The sequence below is a fragment of the Elephantulus edwardii genome, unplaced genomic scaffold (genome assembly GCF_000299155.1).
Source record: "Elephantulus edwardii isolate Elephantulus edwardi_28Jun2011 unplaced genomic scaffold, EleEdw1.0 scaffold00122, whole genome shotgun sequence".
In the NCBI taxonomy this organism is placed as follows: Eukaryota; Metazoa; Chordata; class Mammalia; order Macroscelidea; family Macroscelididae; genus Elephantulus; species Elephantulus edwardii.
In genome coordinates, this window is record NW_006399872.1 from 8,972,776 (window position 1) to 8,998,769 (window position 25,994).

Below are 25,994 nucleotides of genomic sequence, written 5' to 3' on the forward strand. Positions count from 1 at the left end.
TTAATAGACATTTACAGAGGTTTTGGATTTCCATTCATTCATTGTTGCACTTTTCTCCCTGCCCACCCCTATTTCCAACTTTTTGAGAAAACACCATACCGCCTCCCACAGTGGTTGCACCATTTTACACTCCCACCAACAGTGAATAAGAGTTCCAGTTTCTCCACAGCCTCACTAGCATTTGTTGCTTGCCACTGGGTTTTCTATTGCAAAGGAGGAGATTGCCCATCTTTCTCCAGAAGAGTACCTGGTAGATATGAACCACATGCCTTTGGGTTGGCAGCTCAACTCCTTACAGCTAGTCCACCAGAGCTCCTCATTATGATTAGTATTTCTTTTCTAGCACTACGGCAGTTGTAATTAAATGCTGTTATTGTGTACCGTAAAGTCAGACCAAGCCATAGCTGACCCTCTGGTGGGTTTTCAGAGGCAGTTAATCACACAGAATGAGACTGCCCATCTTTCTCCCTCACAGCAGCTGGTGGATTCAAACCACATGCCTTTGGCATGCAATGCAGCTTCTTGCCACTGTTATTATTGTTGCTGATTGCCATTAAGTCAAGCATGATGCACAGTGACCCTATGAACAAAAGGCCTGAAGCCTTTCTATAACTATCATTTCTCAAAGTTCATTGAGTTTCCAGAGACATGTTGTTTAGGAATTGGATGCCACTCCTGCTTCCAATCTTGCCACTAGGCCACACCAGAATTAAAGATGGGCTGTTATGGTTAGGTACCACATCGAGGTAAGTATGACTTATAGCAGCCCTATGAACAGTAGACCTGAGTCTTGCTCTCTCCTGCACCATCCTCCCAATTCCTAAGATGCTCAAGCTCCTTGTCATGGTGTCAATCCATCTAGTTAAGGGTCTTCCTTTCTTTCTTTGATCCTTCGTCTTGCTAAACAGAAAAGTCTTAACCCAAAAGTGCCCTGGTGGCACAGTAATTATACACTTGGTTGCTAACTGAGAGGTCATCAGTTTTAAACTGCTAGCCCACCCTGTGAAGGGAAGATGTGGGAGTCTGCTTTCATAAAGATGACAGTCTGTGAAGCCCTATGGGGCAGTTCTACATTGTCCTGTAGGTTCACTAGCACTGGAAATCCACTCAAAAGCAAGAGAGTCTTGTTCTAGTTTAGTATTAAAAGAAATGCATGCATATCCACACCACACAAAGCAAAGGCACAGTCCCAATATACGTGAGTGTTAGTTGTACTGGACAATTTCGATTTGGACAAAGACAGTGTCTCTTCTGTTTATCACTATATCCTTAGCACATCATCTCATGCTGTACATGATAATACTTAGTAAATACCTGGTAAATTCAGGAGCTAAATCTAAGACTCATTGCAAGCTTTGTTTTCCATGAAATTCACAAGAAACTCTGGTATCTTAGAGCCTTACATGTTGCGCTGAATGGTCGCCAGTCCAGCTGCTTCACTGGAGCGAGATGAGACAATATATTCCCATTAACGTTTACAGCTCAGGAAACCTGCTGTAAAGTTGACACAAGTTGGAATAGACTCAAAGGCAATCAGTTTGTTTGGTTTAGTTTCTGCACCATTAACTGAAAGGTCACTAGTTCAAAATCACCATACATGTGAGAGAATGGTGAGCAGTCTCAAAGTACAGCAAGGGAAACCTATGAAACAACATGGCATCAGGACCAAAGGAAGACTCATCAGTTATGCAGTTGACACAGCTTTGCTTGTTAAAAGTGAGGAGGATTTGAAAAGCTTGCTGCAAAAGATCAAGGACTATAGGCTTCAACATGGATTGCATGTCAAAATAAAGAAAACAAAAATCAAACGAATAGAGAAGCTGTGGTATATTCACACAATGAAATATTATGCAGCATTGAAAAACAAGGAACTCATAAAATATACAAAATGGGTAATCCTGGAGGATATTATGATGAGTGAAATATCTCGGTCACAAAAGGACAAATACTGCATAATGTTGATATTATAAAACACGACTGACATGGGAGTTGGGCAGAAACGAAGAGGGGATAATGTACACTACATTGAAGCAGATGAGGGAAAGAACTGTTAAAAAGGAATATATGCGAGGTAATAAAAGGAATATATGATTAGGTATTATTTGCATCACAAGAGTGCAGAATAAGAGCAGCATAGCAAAGTGGACTGGAGTTGGGGCGGAGGAAATTTTGCAACAATGAAAAGTTTTTTTCAAAGAGAAAAGTGAACTAGAGGGATGGGTAGAAAGGAAAATGTGCAACAATGAATGAATGAAATCCAAGTTCTCTATAAACTTTCATAAAAATCTCGATTAAGTTTTTAAAAAAAAAACCAACAAAAAAATGAAAATCCTCACCACTGAGCCAATAAGCAATGTCATGATAAATAGAGAAAGTACTGAAGTTGTCAATGATTTCACCGTGCTTGAATCAACAACACCCTTAATACCAAGCATCAGGAGATCAGGAGATGTATTGCACTGGACAGGTCTGCTGTCAGGGATCTCGCCAAAATACATAAAAGCAATATCTGTCTGAAGACTAAAGGGTGCCTGATTTAGGCCATGATTTTTTCAATCACTTGCTATGCATCTGAGAGCTGGATAATGAATAAGGATAATAGAAGAACTGGTGCCTTTGAGATGTGGTGTTGAAGAGGAATACTGAATATCACATGGACTGCCAAAAGAACAAACAGATAAGTCTTGGAAAAAGTGCAGACAGAATGATCCTTAGAGGCAAAGATCGTGATGCTTTATCTCTCATACTTTGGGCTAGTTGCTATTCCTTGAAAAGAGTCTTCATGCTTGGAAAGGTGGAAAGATGAGTGAAAAAGAGGAAGACTCTCTCAACAACATGGACTGACACAGTGACAGCAGCAATGGACTCAAATGTGTCAGAGACGATGAAGATGACATGGGAAAGGACAGGGTTCAGGTCTGTTGTTCATAGCATTGCTATGAGTTATACTCGATGGCACCTATCAACAATATAGTGTTGTGATGAGTTGTAATCAACTCCATAGCAAGATAGCTCAAACACCCTCTCACCTCTGTGCCTAAGCTCAGTGACTTCCTGGGAAGGCAGGGTTTTCCCCATTTCCCTAGCATTTCTGCTTGAGTAGCTCCTGGAGTCACTTGTCATAGATGGTGGGTCCTGGCAGGTCATCACGAAGGACTTCCCACATATCTCAGAAAGAGTAGCTGGGACAGAACCAAGTGGCAGTCAGTCAGCATTGGTGCAGAGTGGAAATACAGGTAGTGTTTGTTGATGTACTAAAAGAAAACCACCTCACTTCGTAGCCACTGTGGTCAGCCAAGGGTTAGATTTTTTTTTCCCTTTTATATTGGTTTGCAAGTGGCCGTACAGCGGTCACTTGTGGTTACTGTGAGGCTGAACACTGTGACACTGATGTGTCAAATGCATTAATGCCTGGTTACCCAATGCGAACAGAAAGTGGGGTGGAGCTACCCGATGAAAACAAGCTTGGAAGGAGGAGTGGCATCCACTTCCATAATAGCTTGCCTCTGGAAACCCTATGAACCTGGAGAGAGGATGAAAGGCACCCAAGTGTCAAGGACTCTCCTTCACTGGGTTGCTATGAGTCGCCTGCGACTCAACAGCACTTAACAACAACAACAACATTGGTTTGCATACAAAATTTCATATACATTGTGTTTCACACTTTCCTTCATTCACACTGTATTTCATACAATTATCATCACTGTGTTTTATAAAATTAATCACCATTAAACTATGCCCACCATTACCCTGTCTTTTCTGGTCCCCATCAAGTCTTTCCCATTTCCTTTTCCTCCTCCCTCCACCCACAAAATTATACAACCCCATGAACCCCCCGCTGCTTGCCCTCACCCCTCTGTCCCCACCCTTTCCCCCCTGAGCCTCCATACAAGTTTTATTAGTTATCTGTCTATTTTTACAACAATCGTCTTATGCAGTCCGTATAACCCAGTTAGTCCACTACTAGGAATATACCCCAAGGAACTTAGAACTGAGACACAAATGATATTTGTACATCAATGTTAATAGTAGCATTACTTATCATTACAAGAACATGGAAATAGCTCAAATGTCCAACCACAATCAAAGGGATTGAGAAATTGTGGTACATTCACACAATGGAATACTACACAGAACACAGAAGCAATGATTTTGAAAAAAATCTACATAACTTGAGAGAGACTAGAGAGCCAACTAAACTCAGCCACAGCTTCTAAAAGTGTATGTAGGCATCACTTGTTATTCATACAGTGGTGGTCTGAAAGCAAACAAGGCTTCTTAAAGAAACCAGGACATTTCAGTAGAAAACTGTTTCTTCTACAGACAGAAAGTGGGAGAAAGATGGATAATCTCCCCTGTGTGATTTACAGTCTCTGAAAACTCATGATATAGTCAACTATGAGTCAGTTCTGACTTGATGGCAATAAGTTAGAATTAGTTATGGAGAAAAAGAGGGTGCTCTTGTGGTGTAGCCAATAGTGAGTTGTTAATCCAAAGGCTTCACATAACTGGCTGTTCAAATCCACCATTAGCTCCAAGGAAGAGAGATGGACAGTCTCCCTGCTCCTCTGTTACAATTTACAGCATCGCAAACCAATGGGGAACTCACTTAACAGTGTAGAATGACAGAGAAGGACAAATGACAGCAAGAGAGAGACAGAGAGGAACACGAGGAAAACATCAAACAAGTTCAGATTCACTGACCTCTCATCAGTTCTACCACCAAAGAGTTTCCAGGACATACATCACAACAGGAAGAAACCGTCCAATTTACCTCCTATGGAGATGCTAGTGGATTCAAACTGCCAGAGATGCTCAGCATTTTGGTTAGTAGTGCAAGACACTACAGAGACTATACCTGGACTGTACAAAGTCGATGTTATAAAACAAAGTTACTCAAAAGTAACCTGTGAGTTAAAGACTGTAAGAGATTAATGAAACATAATAACTAAATGCAAATCCTTGATGAGCTCCTGACTCTTTAAATGAGTAAGCAAATCTGAAGAAGTCAATCAATGATTATAAGTTAAAAGAAAAAAAGCAAAGTAAGGCTTGAGTAACTAACTCAGCTTCCTTCTTATGGTAGTTAGGATTACATTAAAAAATATAAATCCACACCCAAAAACAAATGCTAGAAAGGTTGTGGAGAGATTAGAACATTTATTCATTGCTGGTGGGAGTGTAAAATGATGTAACCACTATGAAGGAGGTTTGGCGCTTTCTCTAAAAGTTGGAAATAGAACTACCATTTGACCCAGCAATTGCACTGCAGGGAATATAAAGAAACCAGAACCGCCATCCAAACAAATGTATGCACACCCATGTTTACTGCTGTGTTATTCACAATAGCAAAGATATGGAAACAACCAAGTGCCCATCAACAAACAAATGGATAGAAAAACTATGGTATAGTCACACAATGGAAAATATGCAGCACTGAAAAATAATGAACTTGTAAAACATTACACAACATGGGTGGCCCTGGAGGACACTATGCTGAGTGAAATGTCTCAGTCTCTAAAGGACAAATACTGCAGTACAAAACTGTTATGAAGCAGGACTGACATGGGGGTTGGGAGGAAAATAGGAAAAGAGTGGATAAAAAATGAACTGTATTGAAACAGATGAGGGAGAGAACTGTTTAAAAGGAATATATGATTAGGCATTGCATGTAAGACAACAGTAAAAAAAGGTACATTGTAGAGGACTGGAGGAGGGGGAGAGAAAGGGGTGGAAGGGAAGAAATTGTGCAACAATGAATAATATTTTTAAAAAGGAAGTGAACTGGGGGAGGGGAAAAAGGGGGGAGGGAAGAAATTGTACAATAATGAATGAATGAAAATGCAACTTTTTTGTGATTTTTTGTTAAAATCAAAATTAAAATAAAAAATGTTTTATATATGTCTATATATATATCTCCACATGACACAAACACACAAGCTAATGAATGCGTACAATAGTTCGGACTATATTTGTGAAAATGGATTAAGTTATAAGAGTTTTCTTCTACAAATAGTCTATAAATGTCAATATTGCTATTATAATAATAAATGTAATGTTTAAAAAAGATCTTAAGGTAATTCACTTACCATAGCTGAGTTTTTAATAGTCAAGCCTTTATCCAGTTTAAAAAGAACAGTCATGTTGTACCCAGTCTGATTTCCATGTCCATGAGGCCACCAAGTTGCTACAGAAGCATTCTGTTAATAAATAAGTCATTCTAAGTAATTGGTGACATATGTTTAGAAAAAATACAGTATAAGGATTCAGAGGCTTATGTCAATTTCTTAAGTAAGCAGGTTTAGAAATTCTGGGTTCTAAAATACCTACTCATAATAAGACAAACCATTCCAATAATACTTAAAGATCAATATTACTCACTATGCATCAGAGAGCTGGACAATGACTAGGGATGATAGTAGGAGCATTGATGCCTTTGAGCTGTGGTGTTGGAGAAGAGTATTGAATATAATATACATGGACTGCTAGGAGAACAAACAGGTTCATCCTGGAGAAGGTTAAGCCAGGCTCTCCTTGGAGGCAAGGATTCTGAAGCTTCATCTGACATATTTGGGACATGTTGCAAGGAGGGACCTGTGCTTGAAGAGGGACATAATGCTTGGGAGGGTGGAGGGACAGCACAGGAGAGGAAGACTCTCAATGAAATGAATTGATTGAATCACTGGGATAATGGGGATAGGGTGTGTCAGGGACAATGAGATTGGCAAGGGGTAAGGACTGTTGTACATAGGGTCACTAAGAGTCACAGGCAACTCGACTCGACAGCACATAACAAAAACAACATGCTAGAAATTTGGTATAGATTACTATACCAAAGGGTAAAAGAAAGAAATAAGATGAATGTTCAAAAAGTAATAGCTCCTACACTTACCACTCTGAGCTTCCTTTTATTCTTTTTTTTTTTATTAATTTCAATGAACATTTACAGAGATTTTGGATTTCCATTCGTTCATTGTTACACTTTGCTCCCCACCCACACCACCCCTACCCCCAGTTCACTCTTCTCCTTGAAAAACAAAAGAAAAACTTCTTCATTGGTATACAATCCCCTGCACACCCCCACCCCCACCCTAAGTATACTCCACTCTGCAAACCTCATTCTGAACTCTAATGGTAATCATAATGCCCTAAAATATACTGCTTTTAAACTGTTCTCTCCCTCATCGGCTTCAATGCAGTATACATAATTTATCCAGGTTTTTCTCAGTCTTACCCCAACCCTGATGTCAGCCTCATTCTACAACAGTGGCACCGTACAGTATTTGTCCTTTTGTGACTGAGATATTTCACTCAGCATAATGCATTTTTAACATGGAAAATTTTTAACTTTGAGGTTGGCTTTTCTTTCAAGGCACCACTAGAAGTTGTTTAACATTCTGAATAGTTACTAAATGTTGAGATGCCCCTGTCATTTCTGTTCAAAGCTATGGTTTATCAAAAAGAAAAAGTTAAATGCAGTTCACCTCTATCCATGAGAGATCATGAGTTTAGAATCAGAGTTCTAGACATAGAATAAGCACTAATATTAAAAACAACTGAAAAGCACCAAAATTGGAGCACTACTATTTAAAAGTATTGCTTAGCATGTCTTTTCCTTATTTAAGATAGTTTAAGTGATAAAGAATACTATAAATACTGAGGGAGCTCTGGTGGCCTAGTGGCAAGAAGCTGCACTGCAGTCCTAGAGATACATGGTTCAAATCCACCAGAAGTTTCTGCTGGAGAAGGAAGGGCTATCTCCTTCTGTACCAGTCAGATCCAGTTTGATGGTACACACACAAAAATAATAAAATTTTAAATTTTTTTTAAAAAATACTTAAAACATTGTAGAAAAAATAAAATACAACACAGTTGACTTCCTAATGAGAAAGAATGCCAGTTTAATGACATTCTTCACATCTCTAATCTTTAAAGCTTGGATAAATAAATTCTTAGCACTTATGCACACAAAATATATGAGAAGTTAAAAATAGAGAAGAAAATTTTTGTTGTTGTTATGTTGTTATGTGCCGTCGAATCTCTTGCAACTCATAGCGACCCTATACAGCCTTCAGGTCACAGGGAGTTCTGCTTTTTTCAGGGAATTGCACTGCCAACCCAAAGGCACAGGATTTGAATCCACCAGCTGCTCCACAGAAAAAAAATGGGCCGTCTCCTCCTGTGCAATTTACTGCCCCTAAAAACCCACCAGAAGGTCAGCTATGAGTCACTTCCCACTTGACAGCACATAATTACAACTCAGGTTCTTCAAGTTTTTTAAGTTCTTCATGTTTGGCTGCTAGTGGCTACTCCACAAGAAAAAGATGGGCAGTCTCCGCCCATAACTATTACCAGCTGCAGAAACTTGAGGGACAATTACCATAAGCTGGAATCAACTGATCAGCAGTAGGTTGGACCGGTGGATAGTTAGTCCTTACTTTCTAACAATCCCTTTTAAACAAGTATTGCTTTTCAACATGTCCTCCTCAGGAAGTAGTATCCTTTACCTTGTTTATGTTGATAAGCAGTTTAACCAGACTTTGCCCAGGGATGAGGTCAACGCTGCGTATGTGCTGAATTTGCAATTTAGGAATGGATACAATCACTTGAGCACATATTGGCTGTGAGCTGACAACATCGAAAGAAGACTCTATTTCAAGGGTCCACCTCTGGGTACTGTTATCTAAAGCAAAAAGAAAAAGAATTTATCTATAAAGTATGTTAAGTATTCCCCTTGCACTCCTCAGGAGGCACTGATGATAAGACCAAAGCAAATTCTAAGCCAGTGAGAGGTCCACAAAGGCTGCCATGAAAAAAGATTCAATGGATATTTTCTTTTCATCATCAGAGTTCAATCCTTCACCCTAAACATTCACCAAAACTACATCCACTCTAGAAATGTTAGGACTATACAGATACTACAAACAAAAAAATAAATGATAGATAAAAAGATAACATAAATCTTCTAAGATACACTTACACTTATTCCTTTATATAAAGTAAAAATAATACATGTTTTTAAGTCATGTTATATAGTATAAATGTATACATTGGAATGAATCACAATGTAAAGTGCATATACATATAAAATTTGTTTTAAAATGTACATGATTTATCTAAAAAATATTTACCAAAAAGTTTGTGTGTCATGTGATTTGCTAAGTGACAGAAATTAGTGACCAGGATAAACAAGACCCCTGCCTTCCTGGGTCTTTTATGATGTGAAGAGTCTTGAACATACCATGGACTGCCAAGAAAACAAATAGGTCTGTCTTAGAGAGGGTGAAACCAAGTCTCTCCTTGGAGGCTAGGATTCTGAAGCTCTGCTCACTTACTTTGGGCACGTGGTGAGGAGAGATCAATCCTTGTAGAAGGACATGATGCTCAGAAGAGTGGACGGACAGCACAGGAGAGGGAGACCCCAGAAGACACGGATTGATACAGTAACTGGGGCGATGGGGGTTGGTGTGTAGGAGTCAGTGAGACTGGCTCAGGACAGAGAAGGGTTCAGAGCTATTGTACATAGGGTCGCTATACAACACAGGCGACTTAATGGCACATAAAACAATAACAAACCATGACTGATTTGGAAGCAGGAGTGGCATCCACTTCGTAAATAACATGCCTCCAGAAACTCTATGAAATAAATGTCAGTAGTTGTAGAGGGGCTTCGGTCCTTTTGTTCATAGGGTTGCTATGAGTCATGCTCGACTCGAAGGCAGTCAACAACAAGAACCCAGAATTTGGTAACTTTACTTGAAAACAATTGAGACCCAGCAAAGAGAGTAACATCATCAAATTTGCATTTTATAAAAGTCACTAGCAAAGTCATCACAAAAATAGATCAAGATGCAAATAAAAGAAACAGAGACACCAAATTTCTATGTATGCACAGAGGGATGGAAAGTGCCACATGGAAAATCTGGGAATGGATAGTAGGTAAAGAAACGTAGTGAACAAAAAGAGAAAGTCCAAGGAGGAGGGTGGCAGGAGCAAAAATATAAGCTAGCTGTGAGGAGGGATGAAACGTACGTAAGAATGAAGTTAGAAAGTAGGAGGAAATTATTCTATCAGGTAGATATTGCTCCATCTTGCCCTGAATTCATATTTTTGTTGTGTACCGCAGAGTCAAAACCAACCCATAGCTGACCCTCCAGCAGGTTTTCAGAGGCAGTTAATAGCACAGGAGGAGGTTGCTGTATTTAATGTCTCCAAGATGAATTTGTATTTAGTTTTTGTTTGCTTTGTTTTAAGTAAAAGAATGTGCTGAGGTAGATGTTGGGCAAGAATAAGGCAGAAAAACCATTGTGCTTAAGTTCTTTCTCTCTCTCTTTGCCATGCAATCAGAACCAACCCAGAGCTGACCCTCAGTTGGGTTTCTGAGGCTATAACTTGCATGGGAAGGGAATGTCCACCTTGGTCCCTTGGCTGCGGATGAATTCAAAAGTGTATTTCTAACTAATTCCAGAAAGGTGAGCCTTTTGCGTTGGCAGTGCGAGTCCTTTAGGACCCAGCCACCAGAGCTCCTCATGGAAAAATGAAGGATTAAGTTCCCAACTAGACTAGAGGTGAAGAGGAACAGAGCCACCAGGAAAGGTTCATTCTTTACTAACACAGAAACGAAGGAGAACGACTGGGCCAGATGCACTTCAGTTTGTAAGACTGTGGCAAAACATTAAAGGCTGTTGTTAAGGGCCTTCAAACACAACACATAGTGACCTACAAACAACAGATGGAAACCTGGCCTTAGCCTGCACCATTCTCACAATCTCTGTCATGCTCAAGGCCACTGCTGCAATCACTGTTAGTCCATCTCCTTGAGAGTTTTTCTGGCCCTCAGCTTTTTCCAGCAAGATAAGCACTAGACTCATGACAAGATGTCCAAAGTCTGGGAGATGAAGTTTCACCATTCTTGCCTCTAAAGAGCACCTTAGATGCATATTTGTTTGTTCTTTGGCAGTCCACAATATATTCAATACTCTTCATCAATGCTACAATTTAGGAAGTTCTTTTTTAAAAGGAGCCCTGGTAGCACAGTCAGTAATGTATAGGAAGGCAAACTGTAATTTGAATCCACCAGCCATTCTAAAGGAGACAAATTAACTGTCTCCTCCCCTAAATATTTCTAGTTATCGGAATCCAGAAAGGGTGTGGATATGAATCAGAGTGATTGAGTGGCATTAAGGTGTTGCTGTTGTTGTTGTTTTCTTATTGGAGAAGAAAGAGGAGAAGGTTATCAGTTAAGAAATATTTTAGGAACTCTTCTACAAAGAGGGAAAGTTTCATCGAGGCAGCTTTACTGCAAAAGGTAGATGTAGAAAAGTCTTTACCCATAGCATTTCTTAGTAAGGCAGAAAGATATTAGGCCAGTTGGAAAAATGATCAGAGTATCTCTTGTCATCACCTTAGGTGTCAACAATTCACATCAGTCAAAAATAAAGCTGAATTTGATGCCCACTGAAGTAAAATTAATCCCAGGCCTGAGATTCATTCTGAGAAGCAAAAGGTATTATGGATTGAATTGTCTCCCAAAAAATACGTTTACGTGGCTGAACTATGATTCTCAGATGGGTTGTTTTTTGGGTTTTATGTAATGGCATATAATATGTTAGTTATGTAATGGCCTCCCATGATTTGATAAACTAATCAGTTTAAAAAGATAAAGGTGAGAAGCAACACCTTTAATCTTATCATAGCCTGCTCTGATGTAAAGAGAATTCACCTAGGATATGACTACAACATCTTTTCTCTTTTAAGAAGAAAAGAAGACAGAAGGGAACAGAGAGAAATGGAGTCTTCTTACCACCAAGAAAGAAGAGCCATTGTATGCATGCACCATAATTTCTCAATCCATTCATTCATTGACAAGCACTTGGGTTGCTTCAATTTTCTTGTAGTTGTGAAAAATGCTGCCATGAACATGAGTGTACAAATGTCCATTTGTATCTCAATTCTGATTTCCTTCGGAAATATTCCTAGCAGTGAAATATGAGGGTCATATGAGATTTCTATGTTCTGCTTTTTGAGGAAACGCCAAACTGCCTTCCACAGGGCTTGTACTGTTTTACAATCTCACAGCAGTGCTGAGAGTTCTGCATCTATAAACTCTCTGCATCCTCACCAACATTTATTGTTTGCTGTTTTGTTGAAATTTGTTACTGCTACTGGAGTGAGGGGGTATCTCATGCAGCAGTGAGGAGCAACGATACTGTAAAATACTGTATCACTTAGGAGACACTAGAGAGCATTTTACTGAATGAAATATCTCAGTCACTAAGGAAAAAGATCCCAGAAGACCATTATTGTGAAAATAGGATAAGCAAGACATGTATAAATGTTCAGAAGGCAGAGGAGAGAAGGGGAGCAGAATAAGTAGAAGAGGAGGGAAAATCTTTGGGATAAGAGAGGTTAGTGGGTAGAGAGGGGAGATAAAGAAGTGGGAAAGGTTCCATTTGGGCATGAAAAGATGGGGTGATAATAAGCATAGAACAGTGATAATTATATAAAATTAAGATATGATGTATATGTATAATGATATAAAACACAAATTACCTATACAAAACACTATGTACATAAATGATTATGTGCAAATCAATAATAATTTTAAAAAAGCCAGAAGTACATTGCATTCTTGAGACCCAGGTTCCTGCCCCAGGAACCATCTCAATACAGGTGCATCAGATGTAAGGAATGTTAGACCAGGAGATGTTGAAAGGAGACAAGGATCATCCCCCAGAGCCAACAGAGAAATAAGGCGTTCCCCTCAAGATGGCCCTCTGAAATTGACCTTGCAGCCTCCTAAACTTTGAGAAAATAAATTTCTGTCAGTGAAAGCCATCCACTTGTGATAGTACTCTTAAAGCAGAATTATGTAACTAAGACACGAACTAGTCAATGAGGCCCAAATTAGGTTTCCTCTGATTCAGCCAATTTTTCAGTTTCTCTCCCCATCATCTCTGGGGTTTTAAGATACAGTAAAATATGTCAAACACAACCATTTCTTTTTTTAAGTTACCAAGTTTATACTTAGACTCTCAGTTCTCCCTTGACAGCATTTTTGTTGTCTTTTAAACAGAAACACACATTCTAGTGAGCTTCAGATTTTGACAGCTATGTGGCTGCTGACTCTCATTCTCCTTATCACATTCATTCTTCCCCTCTTTGCCACTGCTTATTTTTAAAAAAAAATAATAGCCAACATCTACTGAGGACTTACTATGAGAAAGGCATTATTTTACACAATTGACATTTACTATTTAAGCTTCCACTAGTACTTTTCATTTTACAGATGAGAACGCTGAGAATTAAAATTATTTGCCCAAGGTCACACAGCCAATAAGTGACAACTGGGATTCAGATACTATATACACTTAGCCTTTCACCTAAATAATAGCTCCAAATCATGCCTTAATTATACTCATTATTTTCTTAGTAGGACAAAGTACTGGGTCTGAGAAGGCAAGAGTATTATTATACAGTTAAGCATCTGTTTTGAATTAGAAGTTAGCTGACAAGGGTTTGATCCTCTCTAGACCACAGGGTGGTAAACTGTGGTCTAGGACCAAGTTAGCTCACCTCCTGTTAAGTAAAGAAAGTCTTATTGAAACAAAGTTTTAGCAGCATAGTCCATATGAAGTTGCACTGCTAACCCTCAGGCCATGCTTCTCTGGCAGTTCAAATTCACCATCAAGCAGCACCATGGAAGAAAGATGGTCAATCTCCTTCTTTAAAGCTTTACATACTCAATACAAGTAGATTCTGACTTAACAGACACATGAATGAGTGATTAGAATAAAGTCACATACATTCATTTATATATTGGTTTTGTTTGTACTACAACAGCAGAGTTGAGTTGTTCCAACAGAAGTCACATGGTCCTAAAAGCCTGAAACAAAGACTTTTTTTTAGTTTGCTGACCACGATGGAGATTTTCAAGAGGGTGCAGGATAGGGCAGGTTCTGCTGTTCATAAGGTAGCTATGTAAAAGAGTTGATATGACAGCACTTAAAAACAACTCCAGAATATTCCGAGCTGAAGGCCATCCCAGTCTTTCTTTAAATATATATAATAAAAAATAAATCCCAATCTCACAAAATAGCCTTTCCATTCTTTCCAACTCTATCTTAAAATGCTTCTTTAGTAGGAGATGAACCATGGAAGGGTGGAGGGACAGCACAGGAGAGGAAGACCCCGGATGAGATGGAAAGACATAGTATCTGGAAAACTGAGGGGAGGTCTGTAAGAAATAGTAAGATTGGCTTCAGAGCTATTGTGCACAGAGTCGCTATGAGTTTTAGTCAACTCAATGGCACATAACAACAAAAGGAAGAACTGAATCTATTTTGCACCTAAGTATATTAGTGCTGTCTCTTAGCAAATTATTATCATATACTGATAAAATTAGTCGAGAAGTTGGACTCTATGAAGAAGGATATGGTATCTATCACAATTGGAAAAAGACTCAACAATAACCTACATTATGCATATGATACAACTTTGCTTGCTAAAAGTAAGGAGAACTTGAAATGCTTGTTGCAGAAGTTCAAAGAATGCAACCTTCAATATGAATTACATTTTAATGTCAAGAAAAGAAAAATTCTCACCATTTGACATATAATTGAAGAAGACTGAAACTGTCAACAGTTTCATCTTACTTGGATACAATCAACACCATTGGTACCAGCAGTCAGGAGATCAAGAGACATATAGCACTTGGAAACTCTGCAGTCAGGGACCTCTCAAATTATTGAGGAGTAATGGTGTCAGTTTCAAGACTAAGGTGAGCCTGATTCAGGCCTTTGTCTTTTTTTCAATCACTTGCTATGCATCTGAGAGCTGAGTAATGAATAAGGATGACCAAAAAAAAAATTGTTGGCTTTGAGTTGTAGAGTTGTAGAAGAGTACTAAGTATTCAAAAGAACAAATATATGAGTTGGATAAGTGCATCCAGAGTGCTCCTTGAAGGCAATGATGACAAAGCTTCATCTCTCACACTCCAGGCATGTTGCTAGAAAGAGTATATTCCTTGGAGACAAACCTTATGATTGGAAAGGTGGAGGGATGGCAAAGGAGAGGAAGATCCTCACCCAGATGGATCGACACAGTGACTCCAGCTATGGTCTGTAGTGTGTCAGAGAGAATGAGGATGGCACAGAATAGGACAGGGTTCCATTTTTGTTTATAGGGTCCTATAAGTCATATTCAACAGCACCTAATAACAACAACACACCCTCTGAGCACGTCCTTCCACCCCATAATCACTAGGGTCAGACAGGCTCTTTTGCTCCTTCCTGTCATTTTCTCTTCCACAGCAGAATCAGCTGTCTGTAATTATCTCTGGCAGAGAAACAAATAGTATAAGCTCTAAAGGTCACTGCAAAAAAAACCAGTTTCTCACAAGGCAAGTGCTCAAGTATGCCAGCACTCCTCTGGAGCTCATGAGATTTAACACCGTTGTTTGCCACTAAGTGGGGGGGGAGGGGGGGAGAACTGTTGTTCTTATTGTTTACTGTCAATTTGGAACCAACCCACATTAGACCCTCCAGCAATATGCAGATTTATAAGCCTACAGTGTCTACCAGATACATTGTACCACGACACTTACGCCCTGTGCCCTTCTAAAAGTAAAAAAAAAAAAATAATAAAGTAAATGTAAAAGTAAAGCTTTTATAATTTTACTTGGTAACAACATCCATGGAAGCGGTAGTAAAGAAACCAAAGAATGTATTGCGTTGGACAAATCTGCTGCCAAGGACCTCTTGAAATTGTTCAAGAGCAGAGACGTCACTTCACACTTGGCACTGAGTCATGGTATTTTCAGTGCACGCAAAAACTAGATAATGAAAGAAAGAACAATCAAAAAAAATATGCCAAAGTTTAGTAGGGGGAGGTGGGAATTCTCATACACTATTAGTGGGATTGTAAAAATGGCTCAAGCACTCTGGAAGACAGTTTTGTGTTTCCTCAAAAAGTTGAACATAGAAACATCATATGACCCACTACTAGGACTATAACCCAAAGAAATTAGAAGTGAGGCACAAATGGAGATTTGTACACCAATGTTCACAGCAGTGTTATTCATCATCACAAGAACATGGAAATAGCCCAAATGTCTAACCACAACAAAATTGATTGAGAAATTGTGATACAGTCACACAATGGAATGCTATGCAGCACTCAGGACCAACGATTTTGAAAAATACTAAGTAACTTGGGAGAGGCTGGAGAGCATTATGCTGAGTGAACTCACACAATCTCATAAAGACAAATACTGCATAAGGCCATTATCATAAAAATAGAAGAATAACTAGTAAAACATGTATGGAACTCAAGGAGGGGGCAGGGGGGAATGGGTAGGGGCAAAACCACAGGGTTACACAGTCTGGTAGGTGGAGGGAGGGGGGAAGGAAATGGGAAGGATCCGGGCAAAAAGACAGGGTAACGATGGCAAGTTCCAAAGGTAATTAATTTTATAAAACATAATGCATGAGAATGATTATATGAAACACAATAAGAATGAAGAACAGTGTAAAACTCTATATAAAACTTTGTAAAATTTTTTTTATAATACTTTGTAAGCAAACCAATAAATTAAAAAAAAATTATGCCTTTGCATTCAGAGATTGAGGAAGAATACTGAATACACCACAGATTGGTGGCACACTGCCTTAAATGTTGTGCTGCTAGTCAAAAGGTTAGTGTTTCAAGTCCACTGGGTCTTTCAAAGATGAGCAGCTTTCTCCCCTTAAAGAGTCAAAGCCTCGAAAACCTGATGGAAGATCACCATGAGCAAGAGCTGACTCAATGGCCGTGGGTTTGGGGTTTGGTTGTTATGGGGACTTTTGGGGCGAGATTTGTTTATTTAGGTTTTTGAAAGGAAAACAAACCAACCTGTCTTGAAAGCAGTGCAGCCAGAATGTTCCTCAGAAGCAAGGAGAGTGAGACTGTATCATATGCTTTGGACATGTTATCAGGAAGGCTCAGTCCCTTGAGAAAGACATCATGCTTGGCAAAGCAGTAGGTCGGCACTAAAAGGAACATTCTCGATGAAGTGGATTGACAAGTGGTTCTAACAATGGGCTCAGACACAGCAATGAGTCTGAGTCTGGAGCAGGACCAAGCATGCTTTGTTCTATTGTACATGGGTCACTATGAGTCAAAACCAAATCAAAGGCGCCTTAACAACAAACATGTATATTTCTTCCTTTCTCATAATCATTGAGGATTATATCATGTAGGTTCATATCATATATGTAAAATATGGAATCATCATAATTTTCTCAAATTACTTAGCTAATTCTTTTCACCTGCTAATTAAAGAAAAAGTTTAGTCCTATTTCTAGTTAAGAGAATTTGCTCTTACAAATTGGAACCCGTTTTATAATATAGCTTCCTGTCATATATCTCCGAGCATTAACAAGTTTCCTTTCCTAGACAACACCTGTCATTCCTGGCTCCTGAAGTAGACTATAAGACAATTTTTAAAACTGACAAAATGCTGAGGCAAGAAAGATGGAACAGGAACAGTAGATAGTCAAATCCCTCAGAATCACCATTCCCAATTATAAACTACGGTTTGTATCTTCTCCTCACCTGACTTAGTACCTTGAGTTCAAACTGGGCAGGAGCCTTTTATCAAAACAGAATGGAGACAGGGTTGGGCTGCCCTTCCCCACAACTTGAGGCATTCTCTCACCGAAAGCCTCAGTGATGTCTTAGCTAATGTCCTGTCCCCATGCAGGGCTGACTATGAGAGTTCCACATAAACTCTATCCAACAGGCAACTCGCTCTGGTAGCTTACTCTGCAGGGACTTGCAACTCTGAGGGAGAAAGAACAATCTTCCCCATGCAGTTCATTTAGTCTGGAAAACCAATAGAGGGTCAGTTACAAGCAAGCAAATTGATTCTACAAAATGAGTTTGAGTTTTTGGAACAGGCAACCCAGAAGAGGGCAGGGCTTAAAATGTGCTCCAGTCACTGAGTCCTTAGGCTTTTGCAGAGTTGATATGGTAAGACTTCTTTTCAAAACCAAACCAAAATATACCAGAATTTGGTAAATAGCTTGCATTAACATATGCAGACATTTATTCATTCAAAAATATTTTTTTAAAAACCCCAGTTCCAATGGTGGTGGTGGTGGTGGCGGCAGCAGTGGTGGTGGTGGTGGTAGTGGTGGTTGGTATGTGCCATCAAGTTGCCTACAACTTATAGCAACGCTATGTACAATAACTCTGAAGCCTGCCCTATGCTGAGCCAGTCTCAATGCTTCTGAAACACCTATCCCCGTTATCCCAGTTACTGTGTCAATCTATCTAATCCAGAGTCTCCCTCTCCTGAGGTGTCCAATTACAACAGATATGGTCAGTACATTCATATTAAATGCCAGTTGCCAAAAAAATTATGTATATTCACACTATGGAATACAAGACAACACTGAAAAACAATGAACTCATAAAACATTACACAATATAAGGGACCCTGGAGGACATCATGCTGGGTGAAATATCTCAGTCACAAAAGGTCAAATATTGCATGGCACCACTTGAATAAAGTAGGTCTGACATGGAAAGAGAATAGGGTAAGAGTGGACAGACAAATGACCATTGCATGGGAAAAGATGAAGGAAAGAAATATTTAAGAGGAATATATGATTGGGTATTATATTTATAATAACAGCCCAGAATAAGAGGTATATCACTGCAAAGAGGATTTGGGGGAGGGAGGGAGGTAATTGTGCAACAATGAATGAATATTAAAAGAAAAAGTGACCTTCGAGAGGGCAAAGGGAGGGAAGAGAGGTAAACGTGCAACAATGTTGTTACTCTTGTTGTTGTTAGGTGCTATCAGTGAAGTATGACTCATAGCGGCCCTATGAACAAAAGATCTAAACCCTGTTCTATCTTGCGCCATCCTCACACTTCCAGACACACAAGAGCCCATTGTGACAGTCACCGTGTCAATTCATCTGGTTGATGGTCTTCCTCTCCTTTTCCGGCCCTCCATCCTTCCCAGCATCATGTCCCTCTCCAAGGACTAGTTCCTCCTAGCAATATGCCTGAAGTATGTGAAGTGAAGCCTCATCATTCTTGCCTCCAAAGAGTACTCTAGATGCATCCTCTCCAGGACAGATCTGTTTGTTCTTTTGGCTGTCCATGGGATGTTCAGTGCTATTCTCTAACACCACAGCTCAAAAGCGTCAATTTTTTTTTTCTGTCATCCTTATTCACTGTCCGCCCTCAGATGCACAGCAAGTGACTGGAAAAATTATGGTCCTCAAACTGACATCATTACTCCTCAATAATTTGGAGAGGCCCCTAACTGCAAATTTTCCCAGTGGAAATGTGTCTCCTTATTTCCTAACTGCTGGTACCAAGGATGTTAATTGTAAATGCCAGCAACATGAAGCTGTTGATAATTTCAATCTCTTCTCCATTCATCATGGCCTGTTGGTCCAATGGTAAAAAATCTTTGTTTCCTTGACATTGAGAATCAAGCCATACCAAAGGCTGCATTCCTAGATGTTCCGTAAGTGCTTTAAGTCCTCTTTACTTTCAGCAAGCAAAGTAGTGTCATCTGCATAACACTGATAAGTCTCCCTCCTATCCTGATGCCACATTCCTTCTCATAGAGTCCAGCTTCTCGGATAATTTGTTCAGCATACAGACTGAATAGAAATGGAGAGAGAATACAACTCTAACACACCCCCTTCTCACTTTTAAGCCATGCAGTATTCCCCCTCTCTGTTCGCACAACAGCCTCCTGGTCCAAGTGTAGGTTCCCCATGAGCACAATTAAGCACTCCAGGATTCCCATCCTTCTCAATGTCAGCCAAAACTTGTTATGAACCACACAGTCAAATGCTTTTGCATAAATTAGTAAAACACAAATAGACATTTTTCTAGTACTCCTTACTTTCAGCCGGGATGAATGAAAATCCATCTTCCCTGTAAACTTTCATTAAAATCACAATTAAAATAAAATTTTATTTTAAAAAAAAATAAAAACCAGTTGCCAATGAGATGATTTAGACTCATGGAACTTTCATGCATATCAGAGTAAACGTGTGTTTCATGGAGGTTTCAATGGCTAAATTTTTGGATATAGACAGCCAGGACTCTGGAGGCATATGTAGGTGGGTTTGAACCTCCTTCCAAAAAATAAACCACTAAAATCTTTATAGAGCACAGTTCCACTTTGACACACATAAGGTTGCTATGACAGAGCATCAGTTTACAATAACTGATTTACTGAGGTGGAGGCAGTGGTGGGGCGGGGGGAGATGAGACACAAAACTGAAATCTATAAACATAAGCAGTATGTGTGACCCATGATGTGGATCAAACTGAAATCTATCAATACAGACAGTATGCCTGACCCACTACTCACTGTATAATTATACGGTACCACAGTTCCTCTATTTGTGGAAATACCATCTGTGTAACTTAAACTATTGTAACCCAGATTTCCTAGGGGTCCAATGAAGACCTCAATGAGATGGAATGACAGAGGGACCAGAATAACAAGCTTAAATGTATCACAGATCGTGAAGATGGCACGGGACTCGGCAGCATTCATTGTGCATGAGGTCATCGTAAGTTGGAGGCAACTTGACAGCAACTAAAAACAACTAAACCACCTGTTGAGGATATGAGAACAAGTACATGAGCATTTCTGTCAACTGAAGTTTATTTCTTGTTTGTAAACCCTGACAGGTGTTATCAGTACAGCCAAATTAAAAAAAAAAAAGTTGCTACTAATGCTGATAATCTACTTTATGAGAAATAAAATATCTCCCCAAGGTGCAGCATCTGGAGTGTTTAGGATTAGTAGTGAAATGGAAGTTCAGAGACAGGAATGCTCAGATCAGCATGGGGCAGATCTGTAATCATTGAAAGATCACTTATGTAAGATGAAAAAAATGCCTCCTCTCATTGGGAGGTAAAGACCATTGAAAGCTAGCTGCCTTGATTAAGTGTCACCCTGCCACACTCCGTACAGCGTGCCTTTTGTCAGCTCCCTTCCTGCATTCTGAGCAGGTGATAAAAAGCTGCCATGAAACGGTAGTCTGTGCTTTGGCAGAAATAGTAAAGACATGGAGCTGAGAGGGTCAAGCTCTAGAATGTGGATGTTTAAATGCCATATATTTTCCTGAATTCCTATGAGAAGTATAGGACAGACTCCAGCAGCTGCTTCTCCAGGAGCTAACAGCTTGCATCGACAGGAAGGTGGATCCATAGTTACAGCAGCTGCTTTGCCCCCTTTTCACCGAGCCTGGAGATCTCCTTGACTGCTCAGAAAAGACAATTCTTGATGAAAACAAAGTTAACAGACTTAAAATCTTCCCTCTACTCCCCAACCCATCCACAAAAGCAAGGATAAGTTAGAAACCTCTGGAGATGAAAAAGTACTTAATAAATCAGCTAAACAGGGAAAAGATTATTCAAATAATCTAACAAAGTTACTGGCATATGTAGTCAAATTGGAACCGATATACAGCTGACCCTCCAGTGGATTCTCAGAGGAAGTAAATCACATGGAAGGAAATTGTCCATCTTTCTCCAGCAGAGCAGCTGTTGAATTCAAACCACACGCCTCTGGTAGCACAATTCCTTACCGTTAAGCCACCAGAGCTCCCTGTCATGTGCAGTAGTATTATTTTATGAGTAAAATAGCTCAAAGATAAATGAAAAATTGACTCAGAGTGAATGCATGGGGAAAATGAAAAAGAATGGGTATTTACTGAACAAGGCACTGTGCAAGATTGGCAAATCACCATTATACATTAATCAGTGCATTAAATCGTAAGCAAAGACTTTCAACACAAGCCTCTATAGCACACCAATAGCTATATACGTTCACTCCTCCCACTCAAATGCTAAAATGAAAGAGGAGGTGCTTTGAGGTATGGAGGCTAGAATGGGAGATGATAGCACCTTAAATAATGTTGAAATAGCCCAGGTATAAGTCAAAACTCCTTATCTTACCTCAGCTCAAGGAGATATAAAAGAAGATTCATATGTGGAAGAAAAGAAATTCTTTTTTCCTAACTGTGGTATCAGAAAATGGAACAAGAGTGTTGAATCAAACCTACTAATTACACACTGACAATCTGAGAAGGAACTCAGATGACACAGGGTTAGATGCAAATTGAAAGGACAGCAGTTTGAACCTACCAGCTCTCCAAAGGAGCAAGGTATGGCAATCTGCTTCGGTACAGATTCTCCCCCTTTCTCTCACTGCCTTTGAGCTGGTGCCAACTCATAGGGTATCTGAGGCTGCAAATAGCAGCTCGAAGAGACTGCCCATCTTTCTCCCACAGAGCTGCTGGTAGATTCGGACCTGGGAACACAGCCTTCAGGTTATTAGCACAATTCATCATGGACTATGCCACCAGAGCTCCAGTAGTAAAGATAACAGTGTTGGAAACCCTATGAGTAGTTAGTTCTACAGGGTTTCTGTGAGTCAGAATCAAATTGAAGGCCACAGGGCTGGTTTTTGTATGTTGCCTTAATTTATTCATATAACCTTATGAAAAGCTCATAAATTTAGACAATCATCTCTCCCTAATAAATTCTAGGGCTCAAGCTGAACAATACATATGAGATTACAAATATATAAAATCTTAGTGCCTTAAAGGTTCAATGCTAGAATTCTCATTTTCTGTGCAGCAGACTCAGGTTAAATCTCAAGCACAGTCACCAGTTAGTAGTGGTCCTATGATTCTGGACAAGTCTCAAGAGAGCTTGCAGCCTAAGATGGACTGAGAGCAAACACTTCCCAATCTACTTCCAAAATATCAGCCAATGGAAAACTTAAAATCACAGTAGTACAATCTACAAGCAATTATCATCCAATCAGTATGGCACTGAACTAGGAAGCATTTTGTCGTATTATACACCACGAGTGAAGTTATAGCTAACACCAACCATAGAGGAAAAAAATAAATTAATTAATCTCTCTCTCTCTCTCTCCCTCCCTATCTCTCTTTTATGCATGCTGTTGTATACTATTAAGTCAGAACCGAACTACAGCTGACCCTTCAGTGGGTTTTCAGAGACAGTTAATCACACAGGAGGAGACTGCACATCCTTCTCCTGCCAAGCAGCTGGTCGTCTCAGACTGTGTGCCTCAGGATTGCAGCACAGCTTTTTGCCACTAAGCTACCAGAGCTCCTGTTCTCCTACACATGTTGTTGTTGCTGTTAAGTGCTGTTGAGTCATAGTCTACTCATAGAGACCCAATGAATGAAAGACCTGAACCTCACTGTATAACTATCATCATTTCTCTAAGTTCAGAGATTTTCCAGAGGTAAGCAATTTCAGAAGTGGATGCCACTCCTACTTGCAAGCTGTTTCAACTTGAGACCTCCACCAAACACTGACCATCATGGGTAACCATTAGCGCACTGGACACATCAGTGTCACAGTGTTTAGCATCACAGCAACCATGAGTTGCTTCTTTACAGCAATTTGATAGACCACTGCTGTACCAGTTAGAAGAATGTTTTAATAAAACCAATTAAAATCAGGCCTGAGTGAGAGGCCAAATCCAATCAGCTCACACCCAATTGTGAATGAAACAAACAAAAAACCAAGCAAACAGTCCATACCCAAGCCTCAACCAAAAACAAGAAAACATCCCTTTGTCAATCCAACTGCTCCACACATCTTCCCAAACTATCTGGCTACCAGCCTCAAACTGATGACTCATTGCCTTTTTAAATAAGAGGCATACATACCTGCAATTTTAGATACAACATTTGCTCACAAATATTCTAATCTTTGGAATTGGAAGTTGCAATCCCATGAACTATCTTCTCATATTCACTCCCTCTATATCTAAAAAACAAAAATCCAGCCTAGACTCGACTATCCCAGCAGATAAATTAAGTCTCAGCTACTGCCAAGAGGACAGCAGAGCTATGTTAAGGTTTCATGCCAGGTAAAAATCATCTAAGTTTCCCTTCTCAATACAGGACCAACTTTCAATTGCTTAAAGAGTTACTTAAAATTTAAGTGTCCTAAAACAGCTACTATTTTTAAAAAGGTTATTGTTGTTGTTGTTGTTATGTGCCGTCGAGTCGTTTGCGACTCATAGCGACCCTATGTACAACAGCCCTAAACCCTGCTCTATCCTGTGCCAATCTCATTGCCTCTGACACACCCATCCCGATTACCCCAGTCACTGAATCAATCCACCTCATAGAGGGTCTTCTCCTCCTGCGCTGTCCCTCTACTCTACCCAGCATGATGTCCCTCTCTAAAGACCTGTCTCTCCTTACAACATGTCCAAAGTATGTCAGGCGAAGCCCCAGAATCCTTGCCTCCAAGGAGCAAAGGTACTTTTATTTAAATTATTTAAAACCTAAATAGAATATTTTAGGGTCAAGGATAAGTCACTCAAGTATATTCTAATGAGATTTTAATGGAAATCATACCAAGGAATTGCCATCTCTTAACTCTGTTGTTAAAGAGCAAGGATGTCAGTTTAAAAACTAAGGTGAGCCTGATCCAAGCCATGATATTTTCAGTTGCTTTCTATGCATCTCAAAATTGTACAATGAATAAGGATGACAGAAGAAGAATTAAAGCCTATGTACTGGATGTTGGAAGAGTACTGAGTATCGCAAGGGCTGCTAAAAGAGCAAGCAAATATGATTTGAACACAGTGCAACCAAAGTGCTACTTAAAGGGAAGGATGTTTCTGAAAATTCAGGTCACAAACTGAGCATGTTGCCAAGAGGAGCCAGTTCTTGGAAAAAAAGACATCATGCTGATAAAGGTAGAGGATAAGAAAATTAAAAAGGCCCTCCATAAGATGGATGGATGGACACAATGACTGTAACAATGGGCTCAAGCATGTCAAATAATGTGAGGATAAAACAGGATAGTGCAAGGTTCAGCTTTTTTGTTCACATGGTCACTATTAGTCATAGGCAACTCAATAGCATTTAACAACAATCCTTACATAATCACAGAACCCAAAGAAAGAAGCAGTATTATTCAACAACTCATAGACAAGTTCAAACTGAAGTTGAAGAAAATGGAAATAAGTCCACAAGAGCTAAAATATGGCCTTGAGTTTATTCCACCTGAATTCAAAAACTATCTCAAGAATAGATTTGATGCAGTGAACAGTAATGACCAAAAACCAAAGACACTGTGGAATGGTATCAAGGGCATTACCAATGAAGAAAGAAAATGGGAATTAAACAGGCCAGAAACCTTTAAAAGACCAAAATTAATGTCAAATGAGACTCTAAAACTTGTCCTTCAACTGACAGAAGCAAAAGCAAAAGACTGAAATGATTAAATAATAAAGCTGAACAGATTTCAGAGAGCAACTCAAGAAGACAAAGAAATGTATTACAAGAAAAGGTGCAAAGGCCTACAGTTAAAAAACTAACAAAGAAGAGCATTCTCTTCATTTCTCAAGCTGAAGGAAATGAAAAAAATTCAAGTCTCAAGCAATAGTGAAAGAATCCATGGGCAAAATATTGAATCATGTAGGAAGCATCAAAAGAAGATGGAGGTTTGTTCCCAGGTTTTGGCACCAAAAAGAAGAAGATGATGATGATGAGGAAGAAGAAGAAAAAGGAGGAGGAGGAGGAGGAGGACATACACAGCATCAGCTAGACACAAAACTATTTCAGGAAGTGGCATATGATCAAGAGCCTATGGTGCTCAAGAAAGAAGTCAAAGCTTCACTGAAAACAGTAAAATATAAGGCCCCACCGCTTTGCACAGTGGTTGCACCATTTTACACTCCCACCAACAGTGCTTTCTCAAAAAGTTGCAAATAGAGATACCACTTGACCCAGCAATTCCACTACTGGGAATATACCCCGAAGAGACCATAAATGACATCCAAGCAGATATATGTACACCCATGTTTATTGCGGCTTTGTTCACAATAGCAAAGAGTTGGAAACAACCTAAGTGCCCATCAACAAACAAATGGATAGAGAAGCTGTGGTATATTCACACAATGGAAT

General features: G+C 39.5%; 1 protein-coding gene across 1 annotated transcript in view; it reads right to left on the bottom strand.

The window, feature by feature from the left end:
• MANBA (mannosidase, beta A, lysosomal) overlaps nt 1–25,994 on the bottom strand; it is a 226,129-nt gene that overhangs the window by 145,337 nt on the left and 54,798 nt on the right. The window contains exons 6-7 of the mRNA XM_006893092.1: nt 8,508–8,683; nt 6,090–6,200 (exon numbers count right to left, since the gene is read on the bottom strand). Of these exons, the coding sequence (XP_006893154.1) occupies nt 6,090–6,200; nt 8,508–8,683 (287 nt within the window). The remainder of the gene's footprint in view (nt 1–6,089; nt 6,201–8,507; nt 8,684–25,994) is intronic.